The sequence below is a fragment of the Myxine glutinosa genome, chromosome 2 (assembly GCF_964187855.1).
Source record: "Myxine glutinosa chromosome 2, kmMyxGlut1.1, whole genome shotgun sequence".
NCBI lineage: Eukaryota > Metazoa > Chordata > Myxini > Myxiniformes > Myxinidae > Myxine > Myxine glutinosa.
Window position 1 is genome coordinate 51,135,962 of NC_136262.1, and position 22,110 is coordinate 51,158,071.

At 51.2% G+C, this 22,110-nt stretch overlaps 1 protein-coding gene across 7 annotated transcripts in view; it reads right to left on the minus strand.

Annotated features, from left to right (window-relative positions):
• LOC137413634 (cGMP-dependent protein kinase 2-like) overlaps positions 1-22,110 on the minus strand; it is a 129,507-nt gene that overhangs the window by 37,145 nt on the left and 70,252 nt on the right. For all 7 annotated transcript variants that reach the window (XM_068099066.2, XM_078773270.1, XM_078773269.1 and 4 more), the window contains one exon: positions 21,300-21,463. In XM_068099066.2, coding sequence (XP_067955167.2) covers positions 21,300-21,463 — 164 coding nt within the window. The remainder of the gene's footprint in view (positions 1-21,299; positions 21,464-22,110) is intronic.

Consider the following 22,110-nt stretch of genomic DNA (forward strand, 5'->3'; position numbering starts at 1 on the left):
CATGACTCCACCCTCTGCCGTGACAAGACTCCACCCTCTGCGTGACATGACTCCACCCTCTGCCGTGACATGACTCGACCCTCTGCCGTGACCTGACTCGACCCTCTGCCGTGACCTGACTCGACCCTCTGCCGTGACCTGACTCCACCCTCTTCCGTAACATGACTCCACCCTCTGCCGTGACATGACTCCACCCTCTGCCGTGACATGACTCCACCCTCTGCCGTGACATGACTCCACCCTCTGCCGTGACATGACTCCACCCTCTGCCGTGACATGACTCCACCCTCTGCCGTGACATGACTCCACCCTCTGCCGTGACATGACTCCACCCTCTGCCGTGACATGACTCCACCCTCTGCCGTGACATGACTCCACCCTCTGCCGTGACATGACTCCACCCTCTGCCGTGACATGACTCCACCCTCTGCCGTGACATGACTCCGCCCTCTGCCGTGACATGACTCCACCCTCTGCCGTGACATGACTCCACCCTCTGCCGTGACATGACTCCACCCTCTGCCGTGACATGACTCCACCCTCTGCCGTGACATGACTCCACCCTCTGCCGTGACATGACTCCACCCTCTGCCGTGACATGACTCCACCCTCTGCCGTGACATGACTCGACCCTCTGCCGTGACATGACTCCACCCTCTGCCGTGACATGACTCCACCCTCTGCCGTGACATGACTCCACCCTCTGCCGTGACATGACTCCACCCTCTGCCGTGAAAGGCCTCACCCTTCAGATAGGCAGGCTGCAGCCTCTTCCCTCTCTTCAGACCTCGACAAAATAAAAAGCTGGTCAAACACTTAGAATATGTCTTTCAATCCTAACAAATATCACAGCTTTCATACATCTCTCCCTCCCTCTTCCCCCAAAAGGATAATCTGGCAAACCCACCCATCTACTTTCTTAACTAGAGAGTTCAAAGAACACCTAACCCCAGGAAATCTTGAGAAAAAGGACATCGGAAGCATTTTTAAACTCTTACTCTGCGTTTCCGAGCATGATCTATATTTATAGCTATGTTCCTGAACTTCAAATAACAGGCGCAATGGAAACCATATGAAGCTGATGGGTCAAATGGAAGAATTTAGAGCTGATCCTTCTGCCAACTCTTCTCTAACGATAATTTTCGAAAGATCTTGAGAAAAAGATGCACAAAACAAACAGATATTTTGGATGACGTTAGCTCTATCATTGCATCACTACCCGCCGCCATTTTGTTTGTTTTCTGCATCTTTTCAGGAGCATCACTAGCAGCCGCCACCCTGAATAACGCCACTACTCCACCCTCAAAGCACGCAGCAAATTTGATCAGTCAAGATGGCGTATACATTTTGGCCAAGTACTGCTAAACTGAAGGTTTTTGGAAGTGCAAACAACACAATTTGTGTCCGACAGTGTTCAAATATATAATTCCATTGAAATAAAATAAAGGTTTTAAATGTCGTAGAAAAACCCCAATAAATCCGAAATTTACCGCCATTTTTTTTTTTTTTTTTGTATACAAGATCGAGGCTCGTGAAAGAGCGAACATTAATCACACAAAAAGTCAAACCGACACACAAAACACAAAATAAGGGGAGCGGTAGACAAGATGGGGAGAGAGGGGGAAGGACACAAACAACATTTGAGAGCAGGGACATCGAGAGAAATTTGGGAGGGGAGGGCTTGGGGGGGAGGTGGGAGAGGTTATATGAACACTGCAAGGACTTCCAGGAAAGAAGTTGGAATTTATTTAAACAGAACCGTGAAGAACAGTTATATTCACAAAAATACCAACGGGGAGAGGGCCCAGGGGACAACCACGAGTCACGTGAACAGGGGAAAAGGTGGAAGGCAAGGAGATAATGGGGGCGGGGTGAGACAGGGCACGTGGACAGAGGCGCACGATGGGACAAGGGAAATAAATGTTTTTTGTTTGTTTGTTTGTTTTTTTGGGGGGGGGGGGTTACAACGTTAGACAAAGAGTACATGTTCGGGGAAGTTTGGGGGTGAAGGGAAAATCTAAGAACCTAGCAAAAACAGCGAAGGAAGGAACAAACTTCGATGGGGGAAGCCTGAGGCAAGGCCGCACATGTGCTGCAAACAGAAACGATTAATTTATGAAAGATTAACACCGAGAAACTTCCAAGGGGCACACTATAGGTTCACACACCGAATGATAAATACAGTTTCGACAAAATACAATTGTGAACAATGACAACTTTGAAAACGTGGAGAACGTGTACAGCTTCGAAAATCCCTGCTGTCGTCTCCAAGATCTCGCGAGATCTGACAATCTTTTATAATCTTTACATCAAAATGGATGCACTATCTTTTACAGCACCTTATTGAACAGATTAAATTAGTTTTCGTGCCTGTTGTTTTTGTCCTTTATGACATCTCTAAAAACAGTAAATTTCCTCTTTGTAATGATTTTCAATTTTATTTGACTCCCAAACAGACAGACCGAAGCAATTGCTTCACCGCGAGTGCGCATGTGCACTTGAAATGAGACTCCATACAATTTGCCAAATTTAGAGCCAACGTACTGCTGAGCTGCAGATTTGTGCTCCGATTCGTGTTCTCCATTGTTCAAAATGTATAATTCAATTGAAATAATGTAGTTCCACGATCATAGATTGATGTCTGTCAGCAGGCAGAGTAAACCAATTGCTTAACCATGCCTTAAGCTATGTCCATGGAGTAATGATCATCTTGAAGAAGTTCAGTCACTCAAACTCAGCCATCGACTGGACATCCTCTGCTATGCAAAGTGCTTCCTTAGCACACCTAAACTCTTAAAAACTCACAAGGCCTTCATCCACAGCTTGATGGAGTACTGCTCTTCCTTCTGGGCTGCCTCCCCTGCGTCACACCGAGATCAGCTTGATGAAGTGGAAACCAAGTCCTTCAAGATCATTGGAATCTGAGTCTATGGTCCTATCACTTCGCCATCACAGCCAGGTCGGTGGTCTCGCTGTCTTCTACTACCACTTTCTTTATGGTGTCACACACTCTGCCCTTTCCATGCTTTATGAAACTCTGAAAATCCAGCATCACTGCTCACCTGCACTCATTCTTTCCTCCTTTTCCCACCTGTGGAACCAACTTCCACACTCTCTTCAATATCTGCATCCTTCCCTCTAGGTCTTCAAGACAGATGTTCACCACCATCTGAGATGATCCCCAATCTAAAACCATGATATTTTCTACGTCTGTTAAGCTGGTGCGTTCTGAGTTAGTGTTAGAGGGTTTATGTGAAAATGGAGGCATTTCCAGTGATTATTGTGACGTATATAATCACTTGATATCTCGAATCGTTCACAATATTGCTCGAATCCTGCCACACAAATGGAAATGCTTAAAGGTGCCGCACGGCTCAGCTTTCATTATACATGCAATGACGTTTTTAAGGGATCACTACTTCCAAAGGAGCACCCAAGAGCCACACATATGGCAGCATTTTTATTATATTTTTTATGATTCTTGATCTGACAAATGAATGTCTGAAAAAGATTGGTTGTTTACACTTCAAAGCACATGCAAACTCGACCAGAGAATGCAAATCAAGCTCAACACCCACAGGCCCCACAAGGTCATGATATTTATTTGATATTTACTCCCGCGAGGGAGAAATGCATTCGATCGTGTCCGTCGGTGTGTGTGTCCGTGTGTTTGTGAACAAGATATCTGGAAAAGTTATGAACGGATTTGGATGAAAGTTGGTGGGATGATTGCCCTTGGGATAAGGAAGAATTGATTAGTTTTTGGTGAAGCTCAGGATATTATTCCGGATCCAGGAATTTTTTGAAGGATTTTTTTACCATTGGAAGATATGGCTCAGCAGCGGCCACCCACGGCGGGAGTATGCGCTCTACTGAGTGGCGTTCTAGTTATTTATTTGGATCATGAAGCGGAAATTCTTCCCTCTGGGGCTTCAAGACAGCTGTTCATCACCACCTCATTTCATCCCCTTTCCATGCCTGTGGTCTTTTCTACCCTCATTAACCCTCCTCAAACCCACTCTTTCCAGGTTATCATGTCCCCTCCCCCCTTTTCCCACCCTATTTTTCGTTTTTATTTTTTGTTCTTTTGAGGTTGTACCCAGCTTGTTCACCCCTGTGTTCTCCTTTTCTCTTTCATCTCATTCTTCCACATGATTATATGTCCTCCAAGTGTCCCTCTACCATCCTGTTGGTGTGTTTCCCTACACCCTCACCACCTCTTCCACTATATTCTCCTTGCTCTGGCTTGTTATGGCTTGTCCTGACTTGTCCTGGCTTATTCTGGCTTGTTCTGGCTTGTCCTCGCTTGTCCTGGCTTGTCCTGGCTTATTCTGGCTTGTTCTGGCTTGTCCTCGCTTGTCCTGGCTTGTCCTGGCTTATTCTGGCTTGTTCTCGCTCATTCTGTTTTAACTCATCTATCATTCTTGACATTTTGTAAAAAAGAAAATGCAATGGAGGGGCATTAATTTAGAAACTTTTTATTTTATTTAATAAACTCTTCTGTTGCACGAGTGCCATAAAATAGAAATGTTTGGTGGAAATTTACCATTAGGCCTTGAGTTAGTAAATGGGGAAACTATAGTTTTTAAGGGGTGCTCAAGGTTTTTGACAATATAACCTGAAGAGCGCTTAACAGAAGATTACTCAAGTAAACTAGTTTTCTAATTTTGTCACTTCCATGTGGATATGAATGTTAAAGAAGAAGGACTGTGTGATGTTGTCGGACGTTGGAACATAATGGTGACGCTGAAGGAGCTGCGCTCCAACGCGAGTCGAAAGAAGTGACGCGACCAAAGACGGAATTCGTCCGAGTTGCTTTATTGAAACAAAACAGCTCAGGTATTCTGACAAAAGCCCGTTTTTCGGGCAGCAATATATATACACATTTATGTCGGGAAGTTTGCCCGGCAAAAGCTATACCAGGCATGCCCGGGTGTCAAGGGCGAGCCTTGGAAAGGCGAGTCTGGACCTGCCCGGGCGTGTTTGGCTGCGGCCTGGCAAGTCGAGGCTGGGCGTGCCCGGGCGCTCTGGACGAGCACTGGAAAGGCGAGAGCGGGCATGCCCGGACGCTCTGGGCGAGCCCTGGAAAGGCGATAGCGGGCATGCCCGGACGCTCTGGGCGAGCCCTGGAAAGGCGATAGCGGGCATGCCCGGACGCTCTGGGCGAGCCCTGGAAAGGCGAGAGCGGGCATGCCCGGGAAAGACGAGACCGGGTGTGCCCGGGAGGTTCGGGCGTGCCCGGGAACAGTGAGTCCGGGCATGCCCGGGAGAGGCGCGTCTGGCCGTGTTCTGGCCGGTGCAAGGCGATTGTGTGCATCCAGCGGTAACCGCTACACACGCCCCTCCAGAATCGACCTGCACCGGCAGGGTCAATTTAAGGGGGGTCTGAATGACCCGGCCGAAGCAACACCTGGAGGGTCGTGGGGAGGGGTCCGATGTGGTGATGGGTGGTCGAGCGGGGGGAACTGTGGACGGGGGGCGGCCTCACCGTGGAGGAAGGGCCAACCGTGGTGGTCAGTCGACGTCCATGTGCGCCGGTTTGAGGCGGTCCACAGAGATCCGGTCCGACCGGCCGCCAACGTCGACGACAAAGGACTTGTCGCCCCGTCGCAGGACCCGGAAGGGCCCGTCGTACGGCGGCCGGAGCGGCCCCCGGTGCGCGTCATGACGCACAAAGACGTACTCCGCTGTGCGAAGCGCCGGGGGGATGTAGGACTGGGGGCCACCGTGGCGGCATGTTGGCACGGGGGCAAATCGGCGGGCGGCCTCCTGGAGGTCCGAGCGCTGGTGTGCGGCGGACCAGGGACTGGTAGCGTCGGGCACGAACTCGCCCGGGATGCGGAGCGGCTGGCCGTAGACGAGCTCGGCGGCGGACGCCCGGAGGTCCTCCTTGGGGGCCGTGCGGAGGCCCAAAAGGACCCACGGCAGCCGGTCGGTCCAACCGTCGTCCTGAAGGCCGGCCATGAGTGCGGCCTTCATGGAGCGGTGAAACCGCTCGCACAACCCGTTGGCTTGGGAGTGGTAGGCCGTGGTGCGGTGCAGCGTGACCCCCAATGAGCGGGCGACCGCGCCCCAAAGTTCGGACGTGAACTGTGGGCCGCGGTCGGACGAGATGTCCACCGGTGCGCCGAAGCGCGCGACCCAGGTGGCGATGAACGCCTGCGCCACGTCGGCGGTGGTGGTGGAGGTGAGGGGCACGGCCTCCGGCCACCTGGTGGTCCTGTCCACCATGGTGAGCAGGTGGGTGAATCCCCCGCGATGGGGGAAGGGGACCCACCAGGTCCACGTGGACGTGGTCGAAACGCCGTGCAGGCACGGTGAAAGGTGCCAGCGGGGCCTGGGTGTGGCGGTGGACCTTGGCCCGCTGGCAGGCCGTGCAGGCGTTGGCCCAGTCGCGGACGTTCCGTCGAAGGCCGTGCCAGACGAAACGCGCCGACACCAGCTTCTGAGAAGCTTTCCGGCCCGGGTGAGAAAGGCCGTGGATGGAGGCGAAGATGCGGCGCTGCCAGGAAACGGGCACGATGGGGCGAGGCTGGCCCTGGGAGACGTCGCAGAGCAGGACGGTGCCCGCGAAGGGGATGTCGGCCAGGCGGAGGCCCGTGTCCGCCGCCCGGAGGGCCTGCACCGAGGTGTCGGTGGTCTGTTCGGCCGCCATGAGCGCGAAGTCCACGCCGAGGTGGACCATGTTCGCGCTGGCCCGAGAAAGACAGTCGGCCACAGCGTTGTCTTTGCCGGCGACGTGCCGGATGTCCGTGGTGAATTCCGACACGGCGGAGAGGTGGCGCTGCTGGCGGGCCGACCACGGCTCCGTGACTTTGGACATTGCGTAGACCAACGGCTTGTGGTCGACGAAAGCCATGAACGGGCGGCCCTCCAGGAGGTGTCGGAAATGGCGAACGGCCAGGAATAGACCGAGCAGCTCGCGATCGAACGTGCTGTATTTTAACTCATTTGGCCGGAGCTGCCGGCTGAAAAAAGCGAGTGGCTGCCAAACCCCGTCCACCCACTGTTCATGGACGGCGCCCACCGAGTAGTTGGAGGCGTCCGTAGTGAGGGCGATGGGTGCGTTGAGCACCGGGTGAGCCAGCAGCGTTGCGTCGGCGAGGGCCCGTTTTGCACTCGCGAAGGCCGCGTCCATGGCCGCGGACCAAACGATGTCATGCTTGGCCGGCTTGCCCCGGAGGGCCTCGTAAAGGGGCCGCATGAGCTGAGCAGCGCGGGGCACGAATCGGTGATAAAAATTCACCATGCCGAGGAACTCTTGTAGGGCCTTGATGGAACGGGGACGCGGGAACGTGGTGATGGCCTCGACCTTGGTCGGCAGCGGCACGGCCCCGGTCTTGGTGATGCGGTGGCCCAAAATGTCAACGGTCGTTGTGCCGAAGTGGCATTTGGCCGGGTTGACAATTAAGCCGTGCTCACTGAGACGACCGAACAGTGTTCGGAGGTGGAGGAGGTGCTCGGCGCGGGACGTGCTGGCGACGAGGATGTCGTCCAGATAGACGAAAAGAAATGGCAGGTCGCGCAGCACGCCGTCCATTAAGCGCTGGAACGCCTGGGCCGCGTTCTTGAGGCCAAACGGCATCCTCAAAAATTCGAACAGGCCGAACGGCGTGATGATGGCCGTCTTCAGGACGTCGGCCGCCCGGACAGGTACCTCGTGGTATCCCCGCATCAGGTCAATTTTGGAAAATATGACCCGTCCCGCCAAACGGGCGGAAAAGTCCTGGATGTGCGGGATCGGGTACCTGTCGGGGGTGGTAGCGTCGTTGAGGCGGCGGTAGTCGCCACATGGGCGCCATCCGCCCCCCGGCTTTGGCACGATGTGCAGTGGTGAGGCCCACGCGCTATTGGAGCGACGCACGATGCCGAGGTGCTCCAACGCATCGAACTCAGCCTTTGCCACGGCGAGCTTGGCCGGGTCGAGGCGGCGGGCCCTGGCGTAGACCGGCGGGCCCGTAGTGGGTATGTGGTGCTCGATCCCATGCCGCACTGCGATGGCCGAAAACGTCGGCCGTGTGAGGGCCGGGAATTCCGCGAGCAGGCGAGCGAACGCGTTCGCCGTCGGGAGGGCGCACGCCAGTTCGGTCGGCGCGGAGCTGCTCATCGTGCACGCCAGGGAGCTGAAGGTCTCGGCGTTGACAAGGCGACGACGTTTGACGTCGACCAGCAGCCCGTGTGCGCAGAGGAAGTCGGCGCCCAGCAAAGCCATGGGGACGCAGGCGGTCACAAAGGTCCACTGAAAGCGCTGGCTGCCGAAGCAGAGGGTGACGTTGCGCGGGCCGAAAGTGCGTATGGCCGAGCCATTAGCAGCGACCAAAGAGGGGCCGCAAACGGCGTCCCGCCTGTCCTGCCCGGAGGCGGGTATGATGCTCAGTTGGGCGCTGGTGTCACAAAGGAAACGCCGCCCGGACGCTTTGTCCCGAATAAAAAGCAAGTTGCCCGAGTGGCCGGCGCTCATGGCTGGGAATGAACGCCGGCCCGGCCGTTTCCCGACTTGCCGAAAGTGCACGGGGGTCGGCACGTCCGAGCCTTGTGTCCGAACCTGGCGTGGTAATAACACCACGCCTGGTCAGGTGGAGGCCCCGGCCGTCGTGTCGGAAGCGGTCGGTGTGGCGTGGCGGCCGCCAGTTTCACCGGCAGTTCGGCCTCCAACCGCGCAGGGCGCTCGGGCGTCGTGGGCGTCGCCTCGGACGGCGGCAGGCTCCAGGTAGCCGCGCCGATGTGTTGGCCCACCGAGGAGATCTTATCGGCTTCCCTGGCGAGGGCGCGGGGATCGGTGATCGACGTGCCAGCCAGGGCGAGGCGTACCGGGTGAGGCAGCTGGCGAAGGAACAACTCGCGGAACAGAAAATCCAGAGAGTGCTCACCGAGCAACGAGAGCATATAGTCCATGTGCTCGGACGGGCGCGTGTCGCCGAGCTCGGGCAGGTCGAGCAGGCGCCGTGCGCGTGCCGCCGGTGAGAGAGCAAAAGCGTCGAGGAGGAGTGTCTTCAGCGCGTCATACTTTTCGGCAGCCGGCGGGTGCTCGAGGAGGCTCAGGGTGCGGGCCACGGTGGCGGAACCGAGCGCTGCCACGACGTGGTGGAAGCGGGTGTCGTCCACGGTGATGCCTCGCAGGGCGAACTGGGAGTCCGCCTGGGCGAACCAAACAGCCGCGTGAGCCTCCCAGAAGGTAGGCAGTTTAAGAGTCACTGCCGTGTCCATGTCGGTAGGTCACCAGTGAAGGAACTGTGCTCCAACGCGAGTCGAAAGAAGTGACGCGACCAAAGACGGAATTCGTCCGAGTTGCTTTATTGAAACAAAACAGCTCAGGTATTCTGACAAAAGCCCGTTTTTCGGGCAGCAATATATATACACATTTATGTCGGGAAGTTTGCCCGGCAAAAGCTTTACCGGGCATGCCCGGGTGTCAAGGGCGAGCCTTGGAAAGGCGAGTCTGGACCTGCCCGGGCTTGTTTGGCTACGGCCTGGCAAGTCGAGGCTGGGCATGCCCGGGCGCTCTGGACGAGCACTGGAAAGGCGAGAGCGGGCATGCCCGGACGCTCTGGGCGAGCCCTGGAAAGGCGATAGCGGGCATGCCCGGACGCTCTGGGCGAGCCCTGGAAAGGCGATAGCGGGCATGCCCGGACGCTCTGGGCGAGCCCTGGAAAGGCGATAGCGGGCATGCCCGGACGCTCTGGACGAGCCCTGAAAAGGCGATAGCGGGCATGCCCGGACGCTCTGGGCGAGCCCTGAAAAGGCGATAGCGGGCATGCCCGGACGCTCTGGGCGAGCCCTGGAAAGGCGAGAGCGGGCATGCCCGGGAAAGACGAGACCGGGCGTGCCCGGGAGGTTCGGGCGTGCCCGGGAACAGTGAGTCCGGGCATGCCCGGGAGAGGCGCGTCTGGCCGTGTTCTGGCTGGTGCGAGGCGATTGTGTGCATCCAGCGGTAACCGCTACAACGCCATTTTATGAACCGTCACATATACACACACAGGCCTGGTATATACGGCCACACCTGTTCCACCCTTTTAAAGAAGAGGTGTGGATGCAATAATTCACTGCTCCCCTTTTGCTGCCAGCGTGAAATGCCAGTGACACATTCTGGATTTTTTTATGGAAATCGCCCAAAAACAAGGCATAAAGCCACTCTAGGTAAGGGGCTAAGAAAGGATTGGCGTGAAAATAAACATTTACTTGAATTATACTTTTTGGACCAAACTTTATATTATATTGGATTAATCACATAATTTTGTAATCGCATTCTAATCACTGAAATCGTCTCTTTTATTCCATAATAATCCTTTATTCCATATATCGGCTTAGCTGTTAGGGTGCCGGCTTGGGATCCTAGGATCCTGTATGCGAATCCCGGTCGATCGCTGAATTAACGCCAGGGGGGTTGACTCAGCCTGTCATCCTTCCAAGGTCAGCAAATTGAGTACCAGTTCACTGGTAATTCCCTGTGTGTCGCAAGAGGCGACTAACAGGGTTGGCGGCAGGAAGGGCACCCGGCCGTAAAACATTGCTTCAAAAAGGGGACCACGATGCCTGAAAAAGGCCAACCGCTGCTCCGCGGGGAAAAATGGCTTCGAAAGGTGGTTCATTCCATATATTGGAAAATGATAACAATTTTGACAAAATAATGAGTGCCTCAGTATTGGCTTTTCGCCTGCTTGGCTTGGTTTCAAGACATTTACTGCAAGGATTTTCTTAATAATTCCACTTTATTTCCATATCTAAGGTGTCATCAGATGATAAATCACTCAAAACAGAGGTCAATTTTCTAGGCTAGATAGACTCGATTTCACTTTTCCAAACGACTGCCTGAAGGGCAGCGGATTAAAAGAGCAGACTGATTGCTCAGTGTCTCATTGTTTTTCCAATTCATCTACTATGAGTCCCATATGAATAAGTACCTTATAAAGGTAGCGATGCTTCATTTAGTATACAAGGATGAAAATAAATAAAATATTTTGCGGTCACAAGAAACAAAAAGGCACAGATCATTGAGTGGTCTCAAAAGTCTCAAAGGTGCATAAGAAAGAAAATGGTCAAAGGTTTGCTCTTTCATGAGAATGACATGTTAAAAAAAGATAAATAAATAATTAAAGAGGCAAAGCAGATCAAAATTAAATACAATGTTATATTTCATCCTGTACTTTTGCAATATGATAACTTTAGCTCTTATACAGGTATTTGATCATCTATCTATAATTCCAGCAATCTCTGTGTGTCTGTGTGTCTGTGTGTCTGTGTGTCTGTGTGTCTGTGTGTCTGTGTGTCTGTGTGTCTGTGTGTCTGTGTGTCTGTGACCGCTGTTTCTCGACAACCACGGGTCCGATATACTTGAAACTTGCCAGGTATATTGCTGGGGATCCGAGGATGTGCCTTTTCAAGGTTTCATATTAATCGGACAATTACTTACCGAGCTATGTCCAAAAAACGATTCAACCAATCAGAGGGCAGCGAGCTATCACGTGTGCCGAACGTGGCGATCGGACTCTGCCTCGGACGGCACATTTGACAGCGTATTCATTTATTTCACGTTGGAAAACTATGTTGCCGTTAAACTATGTTTTAAAACGAATTCAAACTGCGATTAAATTAAAACGATTCATCGTAACTGCGATTTGCGAACTTCCGGACAGTGACGACTGTCCGGCAGCACGCTTTCCGGCAGCCAATCACAGAACGCTTTGTTGCGTAGGCGTGGCCGATGTGAGACGAGCACGAGCGGAGCTGAGCGCGTTACGAGCTGACCCTGACCGCCATTACGGTACGGTTCGTAATTCGATTTCTTCCGGAGAAAATAATAATTTCTCGATTTCATATGCGCATTATTTCTCCCAATTCAGTCAGAGCGAAGGGCGGAAGCGAAGAGCGTTGTTTTTTTTGTTTACGGGCGTACGGGCGGGGTAGAGCGTACGGGTAGCGTTTTTTTTTTTTTTGGCAAGGAACGGGCACCCACGTACGGGCAATGCCCTAGTCTATCTATAATTCCACTAATCTCTGTGTGTATGCGACCGCTGTTTCTCGACAACTACCGGTCCGATATACTTTAAACTTGCCAGGTATATTGCTGGGGACCCGAGGATGTGCCTTTTCAAGGTTTAATATTAATCGGACAATTACTTACCGAGCTATGTCCAAAAAACGATTCAACCAATCAGAGAGCAGCGAGCTATCGCGTGTGCCGAACGTGGCGAACACACTCTGCCTCGGACGGCACATTTGAGAGCGTATTCATTTATTTCACGTTGGCAAACTATGTTGCCGCTATGTTGGCGTTAAACTATGTTTTAAAACTAATTAAAACCATTTCATGTAAATAGAGGGGGGGGGGGGGGATTGTCACTGTACTCGCAAGCCGTTCGCCGTTCGCTTTGGCGTTGCGAATGGACCAAAACATTTCATGAACCAAACCATTTCATGTAAAGCGTTCGCCGTTCGCTTTGGCGTTGCGAATGAACCAAAACATTTCATGAACCAAACCATTTCATGAAAATAGAGGGGGGGGATATAATTTTAGATATATATATAGTACGGGCATGCCCTAGTCTCTTTAATCACGTGAGCGTATATGTGTGTCTAATATTTATAATCACATACGACACAATCATGCATACAATCATGTACAATAAGCATATATATGTGTGTTGTAGTTGTTGTTTCATATGCAGCCTCTGGCTGCTGGTTGCATCATTTTTCTGGAAGCACGTTGGTGCCGCTGATGCAGTGCCCCAATTACCAGTGAGCTGGTACTCAATTTTCACGACCTCAGAAGGATGACAGGTTGAGTCAACCCCCGTTAATTCAACGATCGACCAGGATTCGAACTTAGGATCCTAGGATCCCAAGCCAGCACCCTAACCGCTAAGCCAACACCAGGCTATTCCAACACCAGGAATATATATATATTCATATAATTTAAAAACACACCTGGTCACCAGTGTGCCTCACTGACCGGGTCCTCAGCCGAGGTCCTCAGCATCATCCCGTTTCGGCCCGTCAACTTCAAATACGGTCAGCTAAGGTGGGCCAGCAGGGGCACATATGCCTCCACATGCAGCAGCTACACCCGGATGCGTACATACCCCCACCCCCAGCCAGCGAGAACACAGACTACAACAACAAAACCACCTCCACTCCCAGAATCCACAGCCCCTCATCCACTCACTCACACACCAAAGAAAAACCAACCAACCACCTACCCTTACAACGTGCACCACTCAAACAAAAACACATTCACGCAAAATCACACCCACTCCTGCAACACACACACACACACACACACACACACACACACACACACACACACACACACACACACACACACACACACACACATCTCCATTTCTCTTCCGTGCTCAGTCACTACCCCTTCAGGCTGAAATGAACCAGCACCCCCAACCTCAACCTACACCGTTCTACATGCCTCCATAAACCTCCTCCATAGCCAAAGTGAGCCTTTCAAGGCAACCTGGGCCACTCTGTCATCCTCCTTCTTTCTGTCCCACACACTCCAAGCCGAGCAAGAAATGCAGAAAAGGAATTGCCAACATACCCTCTAAACCCCACCTCAAATGGCTGACAAGAAACTCGCCAACCCTTCTCCCGACACTCTGCCTCCAGCTCACTGTACTTATATTTTTTCTCTCGTGCACCTCCTCCATGTTCTCTTCCCAAGGTCCAGACAATTCCCCTAAGATGACCTGCCTTGTTGGACCTGACCAGGTGACAATGTCGGGCCGCAACCTTGTCACACAGATCTCCTCTGGGAATACCAATTGTGGCTTTAGGTCTCCGTGTCAGGATTGCTGGTCAAACTTTCTGTCTCACTCAAACCATAGCTTTAATCTCTCTTTCTGCAAACAAATATCATACACTTTTCTTACTCATTTTCACTCCTCACCTTTACATTATCTCTCTTTTATTTCTCTTTCCTCACATTTATCAATGCAGTTATTTTATTTAAGGCCTGGCCTCAATGAGGACCATATAGTCCGTCACTGGAGCCTTCAACAATAACAAAAAAAATGCAGCCACACATGCACGCCACATGTACGTACGCACCCGAATGCCTAACCCTGCTTTTCGTTTCGTGAGCGCAGGGTACAAAAAAAAAAAAGGAAAGTGTGATGGGAGTTGTAACTATGTGATAATATATTAAATCCTTTCAAGAGTAAAGTTTTGTTTGCGATGTTGCATTAATGGGTTGACTGACTGCCTGGAGGCCATTGAGGCTGAGGATCTATTGATGCGGATCTATGACTGAGGTTGTGGATCTGCCATTTGGAGAGGCCCTGGGCTGAAAGGATCCAAATATCAAGGAAGAACGGTGCCCAGCTGATGATCCGTGTGGTCGGGAAACTAGTCAATTGCTTACAGGTAAAGGTTCTTACTTTAGGTAAGGGAACTATGTTTTGAGATTTGCAATTTAAATAAAGTTACAGTGCATTCAGAAAGTATTCAGACCCCTTCACTTTTTTCACATTTTATGTTGCAGTCTTATGCTGAAATCGTTTAAATTCATTTTTTTCCTCATCAATCTACACTCAATACCCCATAATGACAAAGAGAAAACAGGATTTTAGAAAGTTTTGCAAATTTATTAAAAAGAAAAACTGAAATATCACATTGGCATAAGTATTCATACCCTTTGCTATGACACTTGAAATTTAGCTCAGGTGCCTCCCATTTCTCTTGATCATCTTTGAGATATTTCTACACCTTGATTGGAGTCCACCTGTGGTAAATTCAATTGATTGGACATGATTTGAAAGGCACACACCTGTCTATATAAGGTCTCACAGCTGACAACGCATATCAGAGCAAAAACCAAGCCATGAGGTCGAAGGAACTGCCTGCAGATCTCAGAGACAGGATTGTGTCGAGGCATAGATCTGGGGAAGCCTAAAATAAAATCTCTGCTGCATTGAAGGTTCCCAAGAGCACAGTGGCCTCCATAATTCTTAAATGAAAGAAGTTTGGGACAACCAGGAATCTTCCTCGAGCTGGCCGCCCGGCCAAACTGAGCAATCGGGGGAGAAGGGCCTTGGTAAGAGAGGTGACCAAGAACCAGATGGTCACTCTGGCTGAGTTCTAGAGATCCTGTGTGGAGATGGGAGAAACTTCCAGAAGGACAACCATCACTGCAGCACTCCACCAATCTGGGCTATATGGCAGAGTGGCCTACCTTAACCACAAAACTTAACCTTAACCAAAACTTCAAAAATTCCAAAACTCTAAACTCTAATAAACATTTGTACAGACCCCTTCCGAAAGACCGCATCCCCCGGTGGATGCCACAAGACACAACCTTACCTGTGGGGCCATCCCAATGCACTCCTAAATTTCCGCAGGCCCTGTCCTGGTGTTACAGGTGAGTGACATGGCTCGGTGGATTTCGCCCACATTCGTACAACACAACCCCATAACCACTCATACACATTCCATAAGTCATCACACACAAACTCATTACAAGCCCTTATTTCACCCCCCCCTGCAGGACCATGGCATTGATGTCGTATACATGTGTGCATTTCTCAACTAGGCAGCGGGGAGGTACCGCACAAGTAAGATGGTGGGGGCGCTTCAGGCTGTGGTGCCCGCAGTCCCAAAAACAAGTCAACCGACTCACAAGTTAATTGCCCCCCCCGCCCCCCTTTTACCTATTGGCCCCGTGACAGCCCAACAGCCCTTTCCGCCGTTACCCCGCCGGTGAGGGACTCCACACACCAGGCTCCATTGCCTCCTGCTTCAGCGCAGCTTCACGGGTCGCTGGGAGTCTCCTTTACCCCATTGGGCCCAACCAGACCCTCCACCGACGAGCTCCAATTTCCAGATACCACTGGCTGCCAGGGGTAATTGCCGCAGAGGGGGGGGGGGGGGCGCAGGCATCACTCCTCAGAGCTTGATCTGTACCTGCGGGCATACACACCTTCCCCACCCACAAGATCACCAAAACACATTTCCTCCCCCGGCCATTCCATTCTCAACACATTTCAGAGAAGAAAGTACCAAAAAGATGTTACAAGAAGATGTGCCATGGCCTGCTTCATGTGAAATCCCCGTTCACATTTAAATCACAGTTTCAAAAGAACATTTCAAAACTCAATAATCACCACTCATCCATTTTTTTTCAACCTCACGACCACATAAAAACACATAACCACAACACAAAAACAAACGCCACCCACAAGACACTGTGTGAGTGTGTGGCACACATTCCATCCCCCTCACCGACCATGTCATCACTCTCACCTGCCCCCAACTCCAAATTACCTGTCCCCCAATTTCCATAAGCAAGTCCTGAAGCCTGGGACAGTAACCATCAAGGCCTTACCCCTACCTTGATGTGCAGGTAATTTCCGGTTGGTCAGGTCCAAAGTTGCGATCCACCCTACAATCCCAAAATTTATCATTGGGCCTACCAAATTCTTCCAAATTTCACTTTTGTCCCCACTATACTGGCAGGTATGTGGATCTGCATCCAACAGTGAACTGTTCTAAACAACTACCTGTGCCTACAACAGCTCCGCACCTCCACCGTGCAAGGGTCATCAGGACAAGCCGAGCAGTCGAAACGCCAACATGGCCCATGAGTGTCCATAAGGGTGCGACCCACCATCCATCCTTCGGCACCCCTTCGAGGAACACAGCTGCACGAGCCCCAGCTGGCCAATGTGGTGAGCACCTGCTGCCAACACCGCCATTCCCAAGGCCTCGGACCTGGGGGGCATGGTCGCAGTGCGTGGCATCCCAACAGCCACGTCCCCTGCACCTCCACATCTTCCCCCAGTCCGACTACATGCAGCCCCCCAGTGTCCACCCACACTTGACCACACCAAGGTCCAGTCAACAGCCATGCTCCACCAGGAGACCCACCCAGAAGACATGGTCCACACACCTGCGGACACCCAGAGCACAACGTTGACCCCCAGACTACACAACTCCATCCCCATGACTCCGCATCCCAAATATCGGCACAGTCGCCCCCACAACCAGTTGAAGCTGTGTCCTGCTAACCTGTCAATTTTAATCACAGCCAACAACACTTTTGTCTACACACCTGGATCAATAATGGTGTCACTATACAGTGTCCACCATTTCTCTTCACAAAATTCACCATTAAATTTACATCTAACCCTCAGATTACCCGTGCCAAACATTTTTCACATTTTACTAAACTCACCAAAGAAAGATGCTTTGCCATACACATGCCAGCCGAGCATGGCCCATATGCTCGGCACGTTACACATTCCCAATTAAACAATCCCGTGGCTCTCTTCCCAAACAGAGAGTCCACAAATCATAACGAAACATCTGTGGAAGATCATTCTCACCATCATGTTCCACAGATGCCCCAATGGTTGTCCGGCAGGCTATGTCCATCCCTGTCCATGCAGATCGACCCACGTCAATAGACCAACACAGCATGGCAGGTCACCACATGCTGGCTGTCCCAGAGTCTCAGGGAGAGGGTGTCAGGCCGCATGCCCGGGTGGTCACCACATCAGGCCAAAGTTGGCCGTCCACAATGCCACCACCAAAGCGCGACCCACATCTCCCCCTCGTGGTCCCCAATATACGCCATCCAGGCCTGAGGAACCAGCTCGGACCCCCTGGAGGTCTTAACCCCCAGCAGGGTCCGGTGACCCTGCCGGCCCGAGCCACGTGCTCGGGCGGCGCCCCGACGGACAAGGGACGCCACACTCCACCAGACCCCCCATGGGGCCCAGGTCGTACCACGACACCCATGGCTGGACCCCACATCCAAATCTCGCCAGCACAGTCCCCCAGCTGGCTGGCATTCCCAAATTTTGAAAGGGGAAACTTTTGCCCGAGGCCATCACCAATGACCTCCCCTTGTCCAAATTCCACAGCCCGGGGACCAACGCCCTCCAAGGCTGCTCAACATCAAATTCCCATTTTAATTTTATTTCAAATTTCCTTTTTACAATTTGCATTTCCCGTCCCAAACCGCAGCTGCAGGTAACAACCCCCTCAGGTTGTTCTGCCCCTCCCTGCAACCGTTCCAAATTCCCTACGGGGACCAAATCATCCGAGGCTCAATCTCCCGACTCTCCAAGGTCCAAATCCAGCCCGGAGCCAATACACTACCCCAACTGGTTCTGCAATTTTGGAGCCTCCGTCACCCAATCGGTGTGCACGGTGAGGGTCCCGTCCGTCACCTCAACCTCCTCCTCAGACCGACTCACCTCCTCCCCCAAACTCCTTTGGGCCCGGTCAAACTCCACCTCCATGTGACTGTCCCAGGTCCCCAGCCGCTGTGTCACATCATCCTCATAATCATTCCCCATAAATTCTGGCCCGGGACAGGCCTTTCCCAATAATAAATACCCGGTCCGGCTCCATTGCTCGGACCCCCAATACCTCTACCCCCTGTTGCACTGCACAACCACCCTCGTGATGCACCACTCCAAATTAATCCCCCTGTTGATGTGTTGGGGCATCCACACGGCCCCAATAAACCTCCAGGCCAGCAGGTGGGAAACATTCCTTATTACAATTTTCACATCCCCCATTCACCTCTTGGCACTCCACATCTACCTGTATGCATTCCCCATCTACCTGTAAACTTGCAGTTTCCCGTTTTAATTTGCTTGCCATTCCTGGCTTCTGAGTCCCGTGCACATCTGCATGGGCCGCACTCTCTCCCATTCCCAATTTGAATTCCCCCCGTTCCGATTCAAATTCTGCCACCCTTGGCTTCTCCTGGGCCCCATCGGCACCATTCTTTCGTTCCTCCTCCAACTCACTCGTCCATTCATCAATTTTGTTTTCCACTCGCTCACTCCGAGCATCCATTTTGTTTTCCAGTCCCTCATGTCTCCCTTCAATTCGCATTTCATTCCCCTCATTTCGTCCTTCAATTCCTTACTCTGGGCATCCATTTTATGATTCATCTCTCCTTTCAATTCATTAATTTTATTACTCATGTTGTTATTCATTTCCTCACGACTACCGTTTATTAATTCCCTCATAAATTTCATTAAGGCCTGGTTGTCAATGGGGGCCGTCCCTACGTTGGGGGAAGCTCCACTCCTGCTCTCTACCCCATCTACTTCCGACTCACTTTGAAGGCTCAACGCACCTTCCATTCTCCTTTCTTCCATACCGCTCACCTCCTCCATCCATTAAGAGGAGGTCGCTTTTACCACGCAGATTTTACAACCGGAATAAAATTTAAATTTTAACTGACGCGCTGTTCGCGTCCCGCGCACCGATAGACTATTCCAAACTTATCGCCTCCGACTAAGAAAATTTTGTTTCCAAATTCTCCACACTCTTGACACCAAATTTATAACAGGGTTCTATCCCACTCCTTGACAACAGTTGTCGCGCGATCCCTCCGGTTAATACCAGGGCTCGCGGATGGCTCAAACGGCTTTAATGGAGGTGACGACCAACTCGGATTCGGCTATAAAAGCACGGTATAAAGAATGAAGGAGAAGAGGCAGCAAGTGCTTACCTAAAGCGAACCAACGGCAGCTCCGATCCTGCAGGGGATTAACTCAAACTAACACAAGATTTGAAGGGAAAATAAAATAATACAAGGGTTTATTTGAAATAAGGGTCGGGACAGGGAAACGCGATGATAAATAAAGGTCCTAAATCGGGATCCCGCACACCTCACTTCAGAAACGAACAGAGGAATTAATTAATAAAATAAATCATCGTGTACTTGTGAAATGTGGGGTGCGGCCTTATCTGTCTGTAGTCTGTGTGTCCGTCGTCCAACGCGGCTCCCTCAGTCCGCCTCGCTCATGCGCTCAGCCAGGCCCCGAGCGTCCCGCTCCGCTCCAATCTCCTAGTTGACCGCACATGAGGTCCCACCCGCTCAGAGCACCAACACTCGCTCCCAGCACCAACAGCACCGCGAAAGGCCGAGCACCGCTCCAAGCTCCGTAAGCACCGAGAAGGACCACTCCAAGCACCACTCCACACCAAGAGCGAACTGTCAGCACGAATAAGAGAAGCGCAGAGACAAAAAAAGAAGGGCAAGAGATTCAAGCACAGAGAGAGATCTCAAATACGAAGGGGTCCAGCGCGAAGAGAGCTAAGAGAGGGAGCGAAGAGATGTCGTGCAGCGCCAAGAAGACAAATGTCGTCCAGCCGTTCTTTTATCACCTTGCGTGTGACGTCCTCTCTGGCGCGCCCCCCAATCAGCGCCTCATAGCTTACCGCCGTCCACCGAACCTTCTAGCACCTTCCCTCCAATGAAAAACCTCCTTTTCAGTTGCGTCTTCGCACCTCCCACCCTGATTGGCTGGAGGTTCGCGCCTTCCGCACCAACCAATCACACGTTCCCTGTGGCGTGGGATACAACTCGTCTCACATGACGTTGCTAGGCCAGCTGGTGGTGCGGCTGGCGGCGGCCATTTGGCGGTGCCCCGATCTGGATTCCTGCCGGTTTTCTTCCAAGGTCATTGTAAGGGAAGGGGAATTATTTAATGTTGCACCAAGGGCCTATCTAAGTGTTTATATGTGTGCGTTGCCATAAGGGCCAAAGGAATGATTACCAGGTCTGACACACAGGGGTTTATTTTAGTCCCTACAATTATTTAACACCCGAACATCCTTGTATGTTCATAGGTATACACTTCCCCGACAAACCGCCTAAAAACACAGAACTTATTACAGGGTGGATTCCCTATCGCGACAGTCGAAACATGTTACCTATACAGATCTACCTGGCTCTAGATATTCCTTTACCCCCCGACATAACAATACTTATGTCAATGTGATATTTCAGTTTTTAATTTTTAATAAATCTGCAAAACTTTCTAAAATCCTGTTTTCTCTTTGTCATGATGGGGTATTGAGTGTACATTGATGAGGGAAAAAATGAAATTAAACGATTTCAGCATAAGGCTGCAACATAACAAAATGTGAAAAAAGTGAAGGGGTATGAATACTTTCTGAATGCACTGTAAATACGGGATGTTGTGAAATTAACATCGTTTACAGCAATCCTTTAAATTATATTAAGTTTAGGAACAACCAATACTGTACAATTAATTAAAAGTGTGTGTATGCATATTAGTGTGTGTGTGTGTGTGTGTGTGTGTGTGTGTGTGTGTGTGTGTGTGTGTGTGTGTGTGTGTGTGTGTGTGTGTGTGTGTGTGTGTGTGTGTGGTGCCATCAGATGTGTATGGATAACTGTTGATCCAGAGGTAAGTGGATGGTTGTGCTGGTTGGGCCATGGCCCATTTTCATGTATGACGTCACACCAGTTATGATCCTTAGATAATGGCCATCGGCTGATGTCCTGCGACAAAAGCACTCACAATCCCGTGAGAAGTTCAAAGATCAGGATTCCCATGGCCCAGAAGTCGACACTGAAATCGTGTCCCTCATGCTTGAGGACCTCAGGTGCAAGGTATTCGGGCGTTCCACAGAATGAGTAGGTGTGCTCACCACGCAACAGGTGGCAAGCAAAGCCGAAGTCACCCTGTAGGGACATTGCAAAAGCTGTGGGTGCTGTTTGATTAGAGATACAAGATTAGAGATACAAGATTAGAAATACAAGATTAGAGATACAATAAAATCCAGAGGAAAAGAAGGCCCTGCTGTAGAAATCATATTTCTCTGCATTGGTTTATCCTTCCAGTACTTGAACACTACTTGACAATATAATTCGGTCATAATACATCCACTTGTACAATTTCCAAGTTGTATTCATTCTACCTTCTATCTATAAATGTTTGTGGGGTATTTGTTCAACTGCCACCTTGTCTTGCTGAATCACCAGTGATGCTGCAGGTTGCCATGGTTACCAGGTGCCCATTCTGGCCCAAAGTAAACACTCAACTACTGCATTTAAATGATGCGTCTTATCCATTTCAGTAGTGCTAACGGACATCAAGCCAATCGACAAACTTCGCCATTATTGCCACGTGGTGTTCCATGGATTGTGTGTGTGTGCATTACCCATACTAGGGCATGCCCGTACTATATATATATGCCCGTACTATATATCTATCTAAAATTATATCCCCCCCCTCTATTTACATGAAATGGTTTGGTCCATTCGCAACGCCAAAGCGAACGGCGAACGGCTTGCGAGTACAGTGACAATCCCCCCCCCCCTCTATTTAC